Source organism: Narcine bancroftii, chromosome 1 (assembly GCF_036971445.1).
Source record: "Narcine bancroftii isolate sNarBan1 chromosome 1, sNarBan1.hap1, whole genome shotgun sequence".
In the NCBI taxonomy this organism is placed as follows: Eukaryota; Metazoa; Chordata; class Chondrichthyes; order Torpediniformes; family Narcinidae; genus Narcine; species Narcine bancroftii.
Genome location: NC_091469.1, coordinates 408,540,396 through 408,553,480, shown reverse-complemented (window position 1 = coordinate 408,553,480; position 13,085 = coordinate 408,540,396). Strand labels below are relative to the sequence as shown.

Sequence of the window (13,085 nt, the reverse complement as noted above, 5' to 3'; positions counted from 1 at the left end):
TGGCTCAGAGACAGTGGTTGGGGGAGAGGAGGATGGGGAGATGTCCAAGCTGTGGGGCGTTCAGGGGCTCGCAGTGAGACGAAGGTACAAGGAAGAGGAGTACACCACATGGGGCAACATCTTAACTTACACTGACGCCATCAGAGGTGAGTGAGGGATGGGGGGGGGGAACACTTTAAATTATTGTGCCACTGTAGGTAATGCAATATTAATAACATTTAACTATTTTTGGTTATTGCTATATTAAAATTATAGAGTGCGTTATATCAAAACCCACGCTGTTCAAAACTGTGTTATACAAGGTATCCCTGTACTTTTTTTGTCCTCGTATTGTAAGACAATAGTTGTTTCAATTTCTCGGGTGATGGAGAACATCCCTGATACAGTTGTTACTCATTTCACCCCATCTTAAATAAATTTACATTCATGTAGTACTGAAAAGAAAACTGCTAATATAATTTCTGGGACAGAATTTGCACACTATAGAATACACACTGGAGGACCAAAATCCTCAGTATAATTTCTGCAAAACTAAATCCACAATTCATAGTTTCGACAGTTTTAATTTTGGCTACTTAAGGCATCACAAAATAATCATTGAGTATTTCTTTCACAGCAACAACGAGCCAAGAGAGTTTTGAAGATAAAGATATCTGCTACCAGTTTTCAAATGATGAATGTGATGTTCTGGGCTGCCCTTTTGGAAAGGATGAGGAATGGAAAAACGGAGTAAGACTTCTTGGGCACATCGTCCCTTATGTACAATCGAGAAGAAATCCGCAGATAATGTTAGTATATTTTATGGTTTTATCTGAATATTTTCTTCATTAGAGATCAGGCCCATGCCAACACCCTCGCAGAGAGATTTGCTTATGTCACTCAGGGGAATTTATCTAGCCTGGCAAGGATTGGGAACCAAAGCAGTAAGTCAGCAAATGGAGGGATCGAGGAGAAGGTAGAGGTGAGGTGTGAAAGGAACAAAAAGACAGGGTCAGGTTAATGAACATGGTGGGGCTGATGGACTGAGCATATAGATAAGCCTGGATATTAGGGTAGGTACACAATGGAGAAAAGCTCATTGCAATAGTATTTGGCGGGAGCTGGGAAGAGTAGGTTGGGAGCAGCTGTGATTGGGAAAGTCTACATATGACATTTAGAATCAAGGACATGACATGACCTTGGTGAGTAGAATTAGGGAGAATCCTGAGCAATTTTAGGCTTTCATTTAAAAACAAGAGGATAGCTCAAGAAAGAGTAGGGCCACTCAAGGACAAAGGAGAGAATTAATGCCTGGAATCAGAGGAAGGTACTTCATATTAGAATTCACTAAGGAAAAGGATATTTGGGATACCAAGATCATAGAGTGGTAAGTTGGATAAGTCCCCATGCCCTGATGGGATTCATTACAGATAGTTCAGAGAAACAAAAATGGAGATTCCTGAGGGTTTGGCAGATGTCTTTGTATCCTCTTTATCCATAGGTGAAGTTGCAGACAACTAAAAAGCAGCCAGTGCTGTTCATTTGTTTAATAAGGGCAATAGAAACAAGGCAAGATATTATTGGCAAGTGAGCCTAACATCAATGGTCGAGAAACTATTTGAGAGGATTCTTGGGGATAGGACTTACTTGCATGTGGAAAAGCATGGGGTTATTAGGAGTAGTCAACGTGGATTTGTTCAGGGGAGTTGATGTGTCAAGGTTGACTGAGCTTTTTTTTGAGGACATGATGGTGATTGATGAGGGAAAACCAGAGGATGTTGTCAACATGGAGTTTTGACAAAGTCCCTCATAAGTTTAGGACACACAGGATCTATGGAGAGGGGAGACTGGAATCAAAACTGGAAAATTGGGTAATGTTATCACTATGACTGAGGGTCTGTGAGTGCACATTCCAGATATTATTCAAAGTTTTTTGTATATATTTTGGTTTGACCATGTAGTAATTACAGCACTTTTTTATACATAGTCCTCTTATTTCAAGGCACCATAATATTTAGGACATTGCTATGGTACAGTATATATATTAAAGTAGTCATGTTTGTACTTTGTTGCATATCCCTTGCATGCAATGATTGCTTGAAGTCTGCGATACATAGACTTCAGCAGGTGCTGAGTATCTTCTCTGGCGATGCTCCGCCAGGCCTCTACTGCAGCCATCTTCAGCTCCAGCTTGTTTTGGGCACGTCCACTTAAATTTTCTCTTCGGCATATGGATAGCATCCTCAATTAGATTTAGATCGGGTGACTAACTTGGCCATTCAAGAATTTTCCAATTTTTAAGCTTTGAAAAAGCTCTTTTGTTGCTTTAGCAGTATGTTTGGGATAATTGTCTTGTTATAGGATGAGGTGCCATTCAATGAGTTTGGAGGCATTTGGTCAAAATTGAATAGATAAAATGTTTCTGTACACCTCAGAATTAATTTTCCTACTGCCATCATCAATGAAGATAAGTGCACCAATACCTGAGGCAGCCACACATGACCAGGCCACATGACCAGACCCCACCACTATGATTCACAGATAAGGTGGTATGTTATACGCCTCCTTATTTGCTCTTGATATCAGTATGACACAGGTTAATCTTGGTCTATCTGTCCACAAGACCTTTTTCCAGAATTTTGCAGGCCCTTTTAAATACTTCTTGGCAAACTGTAATCTAGTCATCCTATTTCAGTGGCTAACTAGTGGTTTGCATCTTGCAGTGTAGCCTCTGTATTTCTTTCATGAAGTCTTCTGTGGTCAGTAGTCATACACACATCCACACCTGCCTTCTGAAGAGTGTTTCTGATCTGTTAAACAGGCATTAGGGATTTTTCCTCATTATGATGAGAATTCTTCTGTGATCAGCAGTGGATGTCTTCTTTGGCCTCCAGTCTCTTAGCAATTACTGAGCTCACCAGAATGCTCTGTTTTTTTAATGATGTTCCAAATAATTCATTTTTGGTAATCCTAAGGTTTGGGCAGTGTCTCTTATTGTTTTATTCTTGTTTGTCAGTACCATAATGGTTTCTTTGACTTTCATTGGTACCACTCTGGTCCTCATGTTGAAAAGTGGCAACTACAGTCTCCAAAGATGATCAAAAGCTTAGAAGCAAGCCTAGCTCTCATATACCTACACTAATGAAGCAATTAAACATACCTGAGTACTCACAAACATCTGTGAAGCCAAATGTCCCTAACATTATGGTGCCCTGAAATGGGGAACTATGTATAAAAAGAGCTGTAAATGCTACATGGTCAAACCAAAATGTATATAAATAACCTTGAATAAAATTTGGTGTATATTGCAAGGAAAATTTATGTATATATATATAATTTGGATGAAAATGTAGACGAGCTAATAAGTCTGTTAGCAGATGACACAAAAATTGGTGAAGTTATGGATAGTGAGGAAGGTTGTCAAAGGATTCAGTAGGATGTACACCAGTTGGAAATATGGGCAGAGGAATGGCAGATGGAGTTTAATCCAGTCAATTGTAAAGTGTTGCACTTTGGGACGATATGTTAAAAGAAAGTATACAGTAAATGGAAGTACTCTCAGGAGCACTGATGGACAGAGGGAATAGATGACACTTTCTAGGTTCTAATATTTCATAATTTCAAAATGTGTCATCTTCAAGGAGACATGAGGACGATATTCTGAAATATTCTTTTATTAATCCAATAAACCAAACTTTATTTTTGAAAATTTTATTTAATTATTTGTATCATTACAGAAAAAAATCAATGAATAAAACATTAATCAAATATCCATATCCAATGATACAAAAAAACCTATAATTTTTTTACTCAACCCCCCTCCCACCCAAAAGTTAGAAAAAAGAAAACACCTACCATTTAATATACAATAATATTAGCATATACAATCATTAATTATTATTAAGAGGAGTGGATAAGGTAGAAGAGGTGGACGGAAAATTATTCATAAAATCCTTATATGGTTTCCAAATACTATAAAATTTTTCAGCTCACTTCCTTAAACTATATGTAGCTTTTTCCAAAGGTATACAATTTTGCATCTCACTATAACATCTACTTAGTAGCACTTCCTGATCATCTGTCCATGATATCGCAATACATTTCTTTGCAACTGCTATTGCAATACTTAAAAATTTTCTTGCTATTTATCTAATTTCAATTTTGTATCTTTTTCGTATATATATACTTCCTGTAAAAAAAAGCTGTCTGTTTTAATTTTTTCATATAAACTAATAATTTTTTCTGCTTTATTTGATTCTGAATCCCATTAATATTAATACTAATAAAATTCAATTTATCAGCCATCTAATCTTTCATAAAATCCAGTAATCATTCAACTTTCCACGTCCACTCCTCCTACATCCAAAATACTAACTAAATACAATTGTTAAATTCAGGTATATTAAAGAGAAAAAAGAAAAGAAACAAAGAAAATGAAAGAAACCCTACCCCCTCCCCCCCCCCCCCCCCCCAGATGTACATTGTTAACAATATGTCTTTACACCCCTGATCTGTAGGAGTTGGGATCAAAAACCACACCCGCTTACTAGATTCTGTAGAGGCCAGGCTCATTCCCCCCACCTAACTCCCCCAAAATATTATGCTATCTCTTATGCCTCAAATCTATTCAATCTCACAATTATCAATTCATTATTTACACAGATATATTGGGTAAAAACTTTCCTCCCTAATATTCTCTCTTCTCCTAGACATATCATTTCATTATATATCCCCAAATGCAATCTTTCAGCATCCTCCCTCTCTTCAGATATCTCCCAGCTCTCATCTCGTTTTCTCAGGCAGAGAATCTGTAAACACTTTCGCTTCATTAAAAACCTGTTTTTGCCATCAGGAACAAAAACCTTTAAGACTGCTGGGAATCTTAAAACAAAAGTAACCTTTTTTCCATAGTACACATTTAACATTATTGAATTCTTTTTTCAACAAATCAAAACTTGTATTAGGGTAAAACAAAATCTTATTATCATCATAAATTAATGGTGATTGTCTCTCCTTTGCTTGCTTCACGGCCAGCTCCAAGATCTTCTCCCTCACTTTATAATGAAGCAGCTTGACCAGAATCGAATGTGGCTTTTGATCTGGCTGCGGTTTAGGTCGTAATGCTCAATGAGCTCTTTCAATCTCAATATCTCCTTGAAATTCATTTACCCCCAAAGTTTGCGGAATCCAACATTGTAAAAATCTCTTCATATCTTGCCATTCGTTGCCTTCTTTAAGGCCAACAATTTTTATATTATTTCTTCTACTGAAATTTTCTAACATATCAATTTTTTGAGTTAATTAATCTTCTGTTGTGGCCGCATCGGCTTGAACTTTATTCCTTTGCTCTTTAACATGCTGAATTTAAAATTCATTACTTTTAATTTTTTTTACCCATCACTTCAGATTTTTGTTCCTTTTGCGATGACATTCTCTCCACCTTTTTCGTAGAACCTTTATTTTCAATTACACTCTCATTACATTTTTAAATTTCCATTGTTAACTGTAGCAAAGATTGCTGGAAAGTATCCATATACCTCTTCATTTCTGTTGTGGATATATAAGACTATTATTTTCTCCTGTCTTTTGGGCAAAACTCTCCATTCAACATACATTTCTTCTTCTTCTCCTTCCAGCTCCTCTTCTTGATCACTGGAGCTGGAGGCATCTTGAACCTATTTTTAAATTGCCTCCATTTTTTTCTGTGCTCTGCGCATGCGTGACTCCTTGCACATGTGCAGAGCCACTTTTTTCCCCGTGGCAGGCGACACTGACAGCAGTGTCCAAGGTCTCCCCAGCTCCAGGCTTATCCCCAGAGCCACCTACCTTCTGGACAGCTCTAGGATCCTTCCTCAAGTTATCAGTTTCTTTATCTTGTTCAAGTTCTTCAAAAGTAACGGTCATTTTATTTTTCTTAGGTGACATTGTATATTTTTCTATAGGCATTACAATAGCTTCCTCTTCTATTTTCTTTCAATCAGTTCAGGCTTTTTGACTCTTTTTTAAAACTTTTGGAGAGTAGAGAATTAAAGTCTATCCCCACATCATCATGTGGCGTGCCACCCCCTCTACCCCCCATAGACCAAACTTTGTAGATGCAGCTTTATGTCGTTGATAAAATGGATAAACATTTTGCATAACTTTGCATTAAGATTTTCATAATAATGAAATAACAAAGCATTTGGCTATATTTAAAGATACAATGATATTTAATTTCAAAGAGATATACAAGAAGAAATAAGACAAATTTAAAGAAAATTATCTTGAGCACACAATCGTCGAAGAATTAGATGCAATTAGTCTGCGGGGATAGTACAACATATTACATCATAGTCACTATGGTAACACTACAAACAATAGTCTTTCTTAAAGAGACAAGCACAAAATTAACTAAGAATCAAAAGCACAAGGTTTTAACCTTTCCAAAGGGTTCTCGGGGTGATAGCCCATTGCTTCCTACAAGTGACAACAAAAGTAGATCGGGGATAAGGAAGGAATATGGTATATTTGCCTGAATTGATCAGATTGTTGAATATAAAAGTAGGGAAGCCATTTTGCTATTGTCTAAAATTTTGTTTAGGCCGCATTTGGAGTCTTGTATGTAGTTCTAGTCACCAAAGGTATGGGGTTTATCCTGGGGTAGAAATCATGAATGCTAAAGTTAGATAGGTTAAAGTGAAAGTATCCTGCAATGTGGTACATTTTAGGCATATTTAACTTTAGAATCCTATAGGAATATTTGAATGAAATGTGTGACCTACTTACTGATTATATTTACCTCTCCCACCACCTGATCTGAGGCATCACCTCTATTTCATTAAACCTTCAGATTTTTTTTAACAAGCTATATGAATGCATGCTTCAGTAATTCATAATGAGAAACACGTGTGGAAAACTCAATCTTGGTAATATAGCTGATGAATGACCATGTTAAAGAAATAGCTGGGCGTGCATTCCTGGAATCATTGAAACATTTCCCGAATCTATAATTCATTAATTTTAATGAATATTACGATAAGTGATCCCTGCTTCCCAGTGAAACCACTATCACATAAAATGACCTCTCAGAAACAATGTGCACATTTAGAGCTGGCCACTACTTAATGTGATTCCAAAGACTGCTAGCATATATAGATCTATACAACACCCACCTTTTCAGGAAATTAGAGAGTGGTGAAAGACCAGAATAACATTTTATAAAATAAATAAATCTAGCAGGAAATAATGCGACAAATGAAAGTAACCACTTTCAGGTTCATGTACTGTTTTGATCACCAATATATTTTCATAAACCCATGTTGAACATATCTTACTCATTTATTGTAATTGCTCAAATTTTTAATAGAGTGAACTCACAGAGTAAAAAAAATAAAAATAAATCCTGAAAGGACTCAACAGGATCAGGCAATCTGTGGAAACAGTAACAGAGTTAATGTTTCAGATCAGAGACTCTTCATCAGGACAGGCTAGGTTTTGAAAAAAAAAGGGCTTATGACCTGAAAACTCTTTCTCTTTCCATAGATACAGAATCATTCCATAGATACTGTTTGACCAGCAGAGTATTTCCTGCATTTTCTGGTTTAATTCCAGATTTTCAGCATTTCGGTTTTATTAACATTGCAGAGAATATTTGGCTCATAATAGCAGATTAGCCAATTATTTTAAATTTAAATTTAAAAATAAACCCAAGGCTAATGTGAAGCAGCGTCATGAGATTAATATCAAGTTCAAATTCAAATTTATAAATGACATCACATATAACTTCGAGATTTGTTTTTCCTGCAGACCAGTAGAATTTCTACTTAGAGACAAAGAGAGAAATGTAAACAAACTGTGCCATGCAGGAAGAAGAAGAATATTCATTAAAAAATAATGTGCAAAGTGAGAGTCTCTGATGAATTTGTTGTTAAGGAGTCTGATGGTGGAAGGGTAGCAACCGTTCCAGAACCTGATGGTGTGAATCTTGTGGCATCTAAACCTATTTTATTAATGGCCGCAGTGAGAACTGAGTGGGTGCTTGGATGGTGTCGTTCTCCCAACAACAGCATTTCATGTAGATTTTCTCGATGGTGGCGAGAGTTTGGCCTGAGATGTACTGGGTTGTGTCCACTACCTTTTCTAGGCGTTTTCACTCAGAGATATTGGTACCCCTAGACCAGGACATGATGCAGCCAGTCAGCACACTTTCTGCTAGGCATCTGTAGAAATTTGCCAAGGTTTCCAATGGCATACTAAAATTCCACAAACTCCTTAAGTAGAGGGACTAATGTGCTTTCTTCCTTCTTTTTCAATATTTTTATTAGTCATATTATAGGTAAGCAATACATGAGAAGAATAGGAGTACATAATAGAAAGAAAAAAAAATCACTAAATTACATCATATGATATAACCCATTGCATTACACCACAATTACCAAATATGTTCTCATCTCCTCAAACTGAAATCTTCAACAAAAAGATTTTTTTAAATTAATGTAAAACCTCACCTAATCTAAGAAAAATAAAACCAAAAAAGACTGAGCAGCCTATCCTGAGAATTTATTAATAAAAAAAATAATCATCTGGTCTTCACCAACAAAGAGAAATAAAATTAAATATAGTCTGGAAGGGAAAATAATTATACTAACTAATTCATGTGGAAATAATTTATAAAAAGTCGCCAAGTCTCTTCATATTTAACAGAAGTATCAAGTGTATGACTCCTAACTTTCTCTAAACTTAAACATGAAATTATTTGAGAGAGCCACTGAGTCAAAGTAGGTGGATTAGAATCTTTCCATTTAAATAAGATAGCTCTTCTAGCCAACAATGTAGAAAAGACCACAACCCGATTATGTGGAAGTGGAAACTTGTCCCACTTCTGGAACTATAAATAGCAGTCAATGGGTTAGGTTACAAACTAATATCCAGTATAGCTGATAAAATCTTAAAAATATCTAATACTTATACAACATAGGAAATGACCAAAACATACGAGTTCAAATAAAAAAAAGTATCAATTAAACCCAATTGGTACAATGTTGGAAAGTTAGGCAGTAAAGTATTCTGAAATTTTCTAATTTGGAAGTATCTAATAAAAGTGACTTAGGTATATTACATTTATTGAATAATGGTTCAAAAGATATTCGGCTACCATCTATAAACAAATCTGAAAAGAGACGATTCCTTTAACTTTCCAAAAAGAGAAGGCTTGATCAATTATAGAAGGTTAAAAAAAATAATAGAAATGTAATGAGATAAAATAAACATTTTCAAGTTAAATAACTTCCGAAATGGAAATAAATCATTAATGTATGTTTAAGAAATGGGTTGAAGGTATGCCTACTAATCTTAGAAAGTGTAAAAGGAAGAGCTGCTCCCACATAGTCGTAGGTGTAAGGCGAGTAGAGCAGGAGGCTAACAACGCAACCCTGTGGTGTTCCAGTACTGATAGAATTTGTGGAGGGTATGTTCTTGTCAATCTGCACTGATTGTGGTCTGGATCCAATTACACTCTGGGGTACTGAGGCCCAAGTCTTGCAATTTGCAGATCAGTTTTGAGGGGATGATGGTGTTGCATGCAAAACTGTAGTAAATAAGCAGCATTTTTGCTGTCCAGGATTTTGTGAGGAGCCAGTGAAATGCCTTATGCAGAGAACTACTGATGTGCTGGCAAATTGGAATGGATCCATGTCGCTGCTCAGACAAGAGATAATATGCTTCAAAACCAGCCTCTCAAAATACTTAATCACTATGTATGTGGTGGGTCATCATTTAAGCAGGTTATCATGTTCTTCTTGGGTACCGCTATGATTGGTCTGTTTGAAACAGGCAGATGCCACACCCTGTCAGAGCGAGTTGTTAAAGGTATTCATGAAAACATTGGCCAGTTGGTCAGCACAGGTTTTCAATACTTGACCGGGCACTCTGTACGGACCAGATGCTTACCTTGGATTCACTCTCCTGAAGGCAGCCTTTCAGGAAAGTGAATCCAATATCCAACAATTGACATCAAATAGCCAATAATTGACATTCAACATAACTGGGACACGGCATCAAAATACTTAAACTCTATTAGCCCATGCCAAAAGCTTCACTAGATGGGATGCATTTTAAAAAAATGTCCCATCACTGAATGTTCCTTTCAAAGCAATCAAAATCGGAAAAATAAGATTGTTTATGTTTGGAACAAAAATGTCCCCAAATTGTATCTTACTGGAGTCATTCCATTGGGTTTAAAAAAGTTATTTCTGAAGAAGATTTTTTTAAAAATTGAATTACTTTTTGTTGATCATTTGAAGGAGGTTGAAATGTTTGTTTATGAAAACAAAGGAATTTCATCATTTAAAAATAATTCTTCAACCAAGTCAACAGATAATGGATTTGAGCTGTCATCTGTTCTTATTTTTTATTAGTCACTAGTTACCATTGTGTATTTTATTTGTATCTGCAAACTTTCTTCGAATAGACACTCAGTTTAATAAATCAAAAATTGTAGCAATACTACCTTTAATGAAAGTATTATTTAATATAAATTGTATAAAGTATGGAAACAAAGTAATGGTTATTCTTTGAAGTTGTATGTTATTGGGAAACTTTATATTGTAACTGGTTTAAAAAGATAAATGCTCTGGAATCTATGCCCATTGGAACATGGAACAAAAGGTAAGTGTCTGAAATCCTTTAATGCATTCAAGCACAGAAAAATGTACTTTATGCTGTTCTGATTTAAGTAAATATGCAATGAATTAGTAACTAATAGATTTTCCACTCTTTTTATCTCTTCAGTTCAGAGCAAAGGTTGGCAGAGGAGAAAATAGTTTCAGCTGGTGAAGTCCTCCAAATTCAGGCTCTTGCTCTTCTATCAGTTACGGTAAAAATATATGAATTCAGAAACTAACAGTGAATTGTTGGGATTGCAGCAGTTGAAGCTTAGTGGGATGTGTGGTTTTTCGGAGGGATGGTATACAATGGGTGCTGATGAATGGTTGCCCAGTCTTACACCCCAGTGGATGCCAACAAATCAATCTTATTGGATGCAAAATGTCCATCTTCATGGTACAACATATTTTGTACCACTGCCTAAACTAAAATTAATTTTATTTCAGACTTTTTTTCGTTTTGATTTAATTCCTTTTGTGTAGCATGATGTGCAGCAATTATTCTAAAGATTATGGTTCCCCACAGCAGAGTAGCTGCCTTGTCTTTCTTAATTTTCATTGCCAGTTATTCCTTCAGCAGTATCTGTAATTGTTGAATCTCACCCAATTGGGCATTCTTTGATTTATTTAGACAGTGCAATACTAAAAATAATTCAAAGCTGAAGCAGTGAGTGGAAATGATTTTCTGACCAAGAAATATTGAAAAGATCTGCTTAAGTTCTTTTCACGGGCTTCCTGGCTGGATCCAAAGAGTCTGACAATTTTTCTAAGACTGGCAAGTTGGACATTATGAGATTGGAATTCTATGGCAAAGCATAACAAGGATGTTGAAGGAGGAAGGTATTTGAGGATTATTCGGAAGGGGCACAGGCACCAGTTGATATGCTGGAGCTGTTATATCAGTTATTGGAGTAAGATGAGTTGAACATTAGATGTCTAATCATAGAGCTGTGGAGGGGAGCAGAAGGTAGCCAATTGTGCAGAGAGAGAGAGAGAGAGAGAGAGAGAGAGAGAGAGAGATGGGCTAGTTTTTGAGAGCTGGGTAAATATAATTGTTCCTCCTGACCCACAAACAGTGAAGTCAGGTATGTGCTCACTTGAACATGATCCTTCTTGCCTTCCTTCAGTAGCTAAGTTTCAAACATTATCAAAAGGGATGATGAGTCAGCCTAGAGGAGGGAGATTGAAAACTTGGCTGAATGGTGCATCAACATCCTCACACTCAACATCACCAAAAGCAAGAAGATGATTGTTAACTTCAGGATGGAAAAACTAGAGGTTTGAGGATCAGAGGTGGAGAGGATGAGCAAAGTTAAGTTCTAAGGAGTCACTATCTCAGAGGATCTTTCCTGGACCCAACATATTAATGGCATCGAGAAGAAAGCATGTCAGCTCTTCTACTTCCTCAGGAGTTTGCGGAGGTTTGGTATGACATCAAAAAACCCTGGCAAATTTCCACAGATGTGTGATGGAGTGTGACCAGCTGCAGCATGGTCTGGTATGGGTACACCAATACCCCTGACCATAAATCCCTGCAAAAGGTAATGGACACAGACCAGGACATCACAAGCAAAACCCTCCCCATCATTGAGAACATCTACAGGCAATGTTGGAGAGCAGGAGCAATCATCTAATATCCACATCATCCAGCACAAGCTCTGTTTCTGCTGCTACCACCAGGAAAGAGGTATAGGTGCCACAAGATGCACATATCCACATTCAAGAACAGCTGCTACCTCTCCACTATCAGACCTATCAGAACAACCTCAATCAGGGACTCATTTCAGGACTGTTACTTTTGCACTTTATTGATTTTTTTCTCTCTGTCTTGCACAGTGAGTTTGTTTACATTTCTTTATTTGTTTACATGTGTACATTGAGTGCAATTTTTTTTGCACTACCAATAAGTGGTCATTCTTCCTTGCTTGCAGGAAAAAGATTCTCAAGGTTGTATGTGATGTCATTTATGTACTCTGAAAATAAATCTGAAATCTTGGCCCTGGATTAAAAAATAAAACTTTTCTTAAAATGAATGTTCATTATTAGTTAAAATTAGAAACCATTTTACAAGGAGTTTTTTTAGTTATTTTCTCCAAAACAACTTTTGTTAGAACAGGAAATGAGTGCACTGGTAGATGGTTGGGATTGCATTGCAGGCATTCAAATAATGTGTCTAAATTCTAAATCTAGTGAGGTCCTTGCATATCACTGCAGCAAATTTCAATCCAAGTTCTAATTATGTTGAAGGTAAAATGAATTGTGATTATTCACTCTGCTTTCACAAGCATCTATAAGAAAATAAAGATTTTTCTCAACCTTCACGGAAAAAAGATTCAAACTTCAGATTTATTGTCAGAGCATATACTTGACATTACAAACAAACCCGAGATCCTTTTTTTTCTGTGGGCCAGGCAGAATTTCTACTTATTGGTATAAAAAGATACATATACAAAAATGAGAAATGTA

At 36.3% G+C, this 13,085-nt stretch overlaps 1 protein-coding gene across 3 annotated transcripts in view; it reads left to right on the top strand.

Annotated features, from left to right (window-relative positions):
- The window catches only part of rapgef5a (Rap guanine nucleotide exchange factor (GEF) 5a), a 242,463-nt gene that overhangs the window by 59,762 nt on the left and 169,616 nt on the right, over window positions 1-13,085 (top strand). For all 3 annotated transcript variants that reach the window (XM_069913870.1, XM_069913871.1, XM_069913872.1), the window contains exons 5-6: window positions 617-788; window positions 10,747-10,831. In XM_069913870.1, the coding sequence (XP_069769971.1) occupies window positions 617-788; window positions 10,747-10,831 (257 nt within the window). The remainder of the gene's footprint in view (window positions 1-616; window positions 789-10,746; window positions 10,832-13,085) is intronic.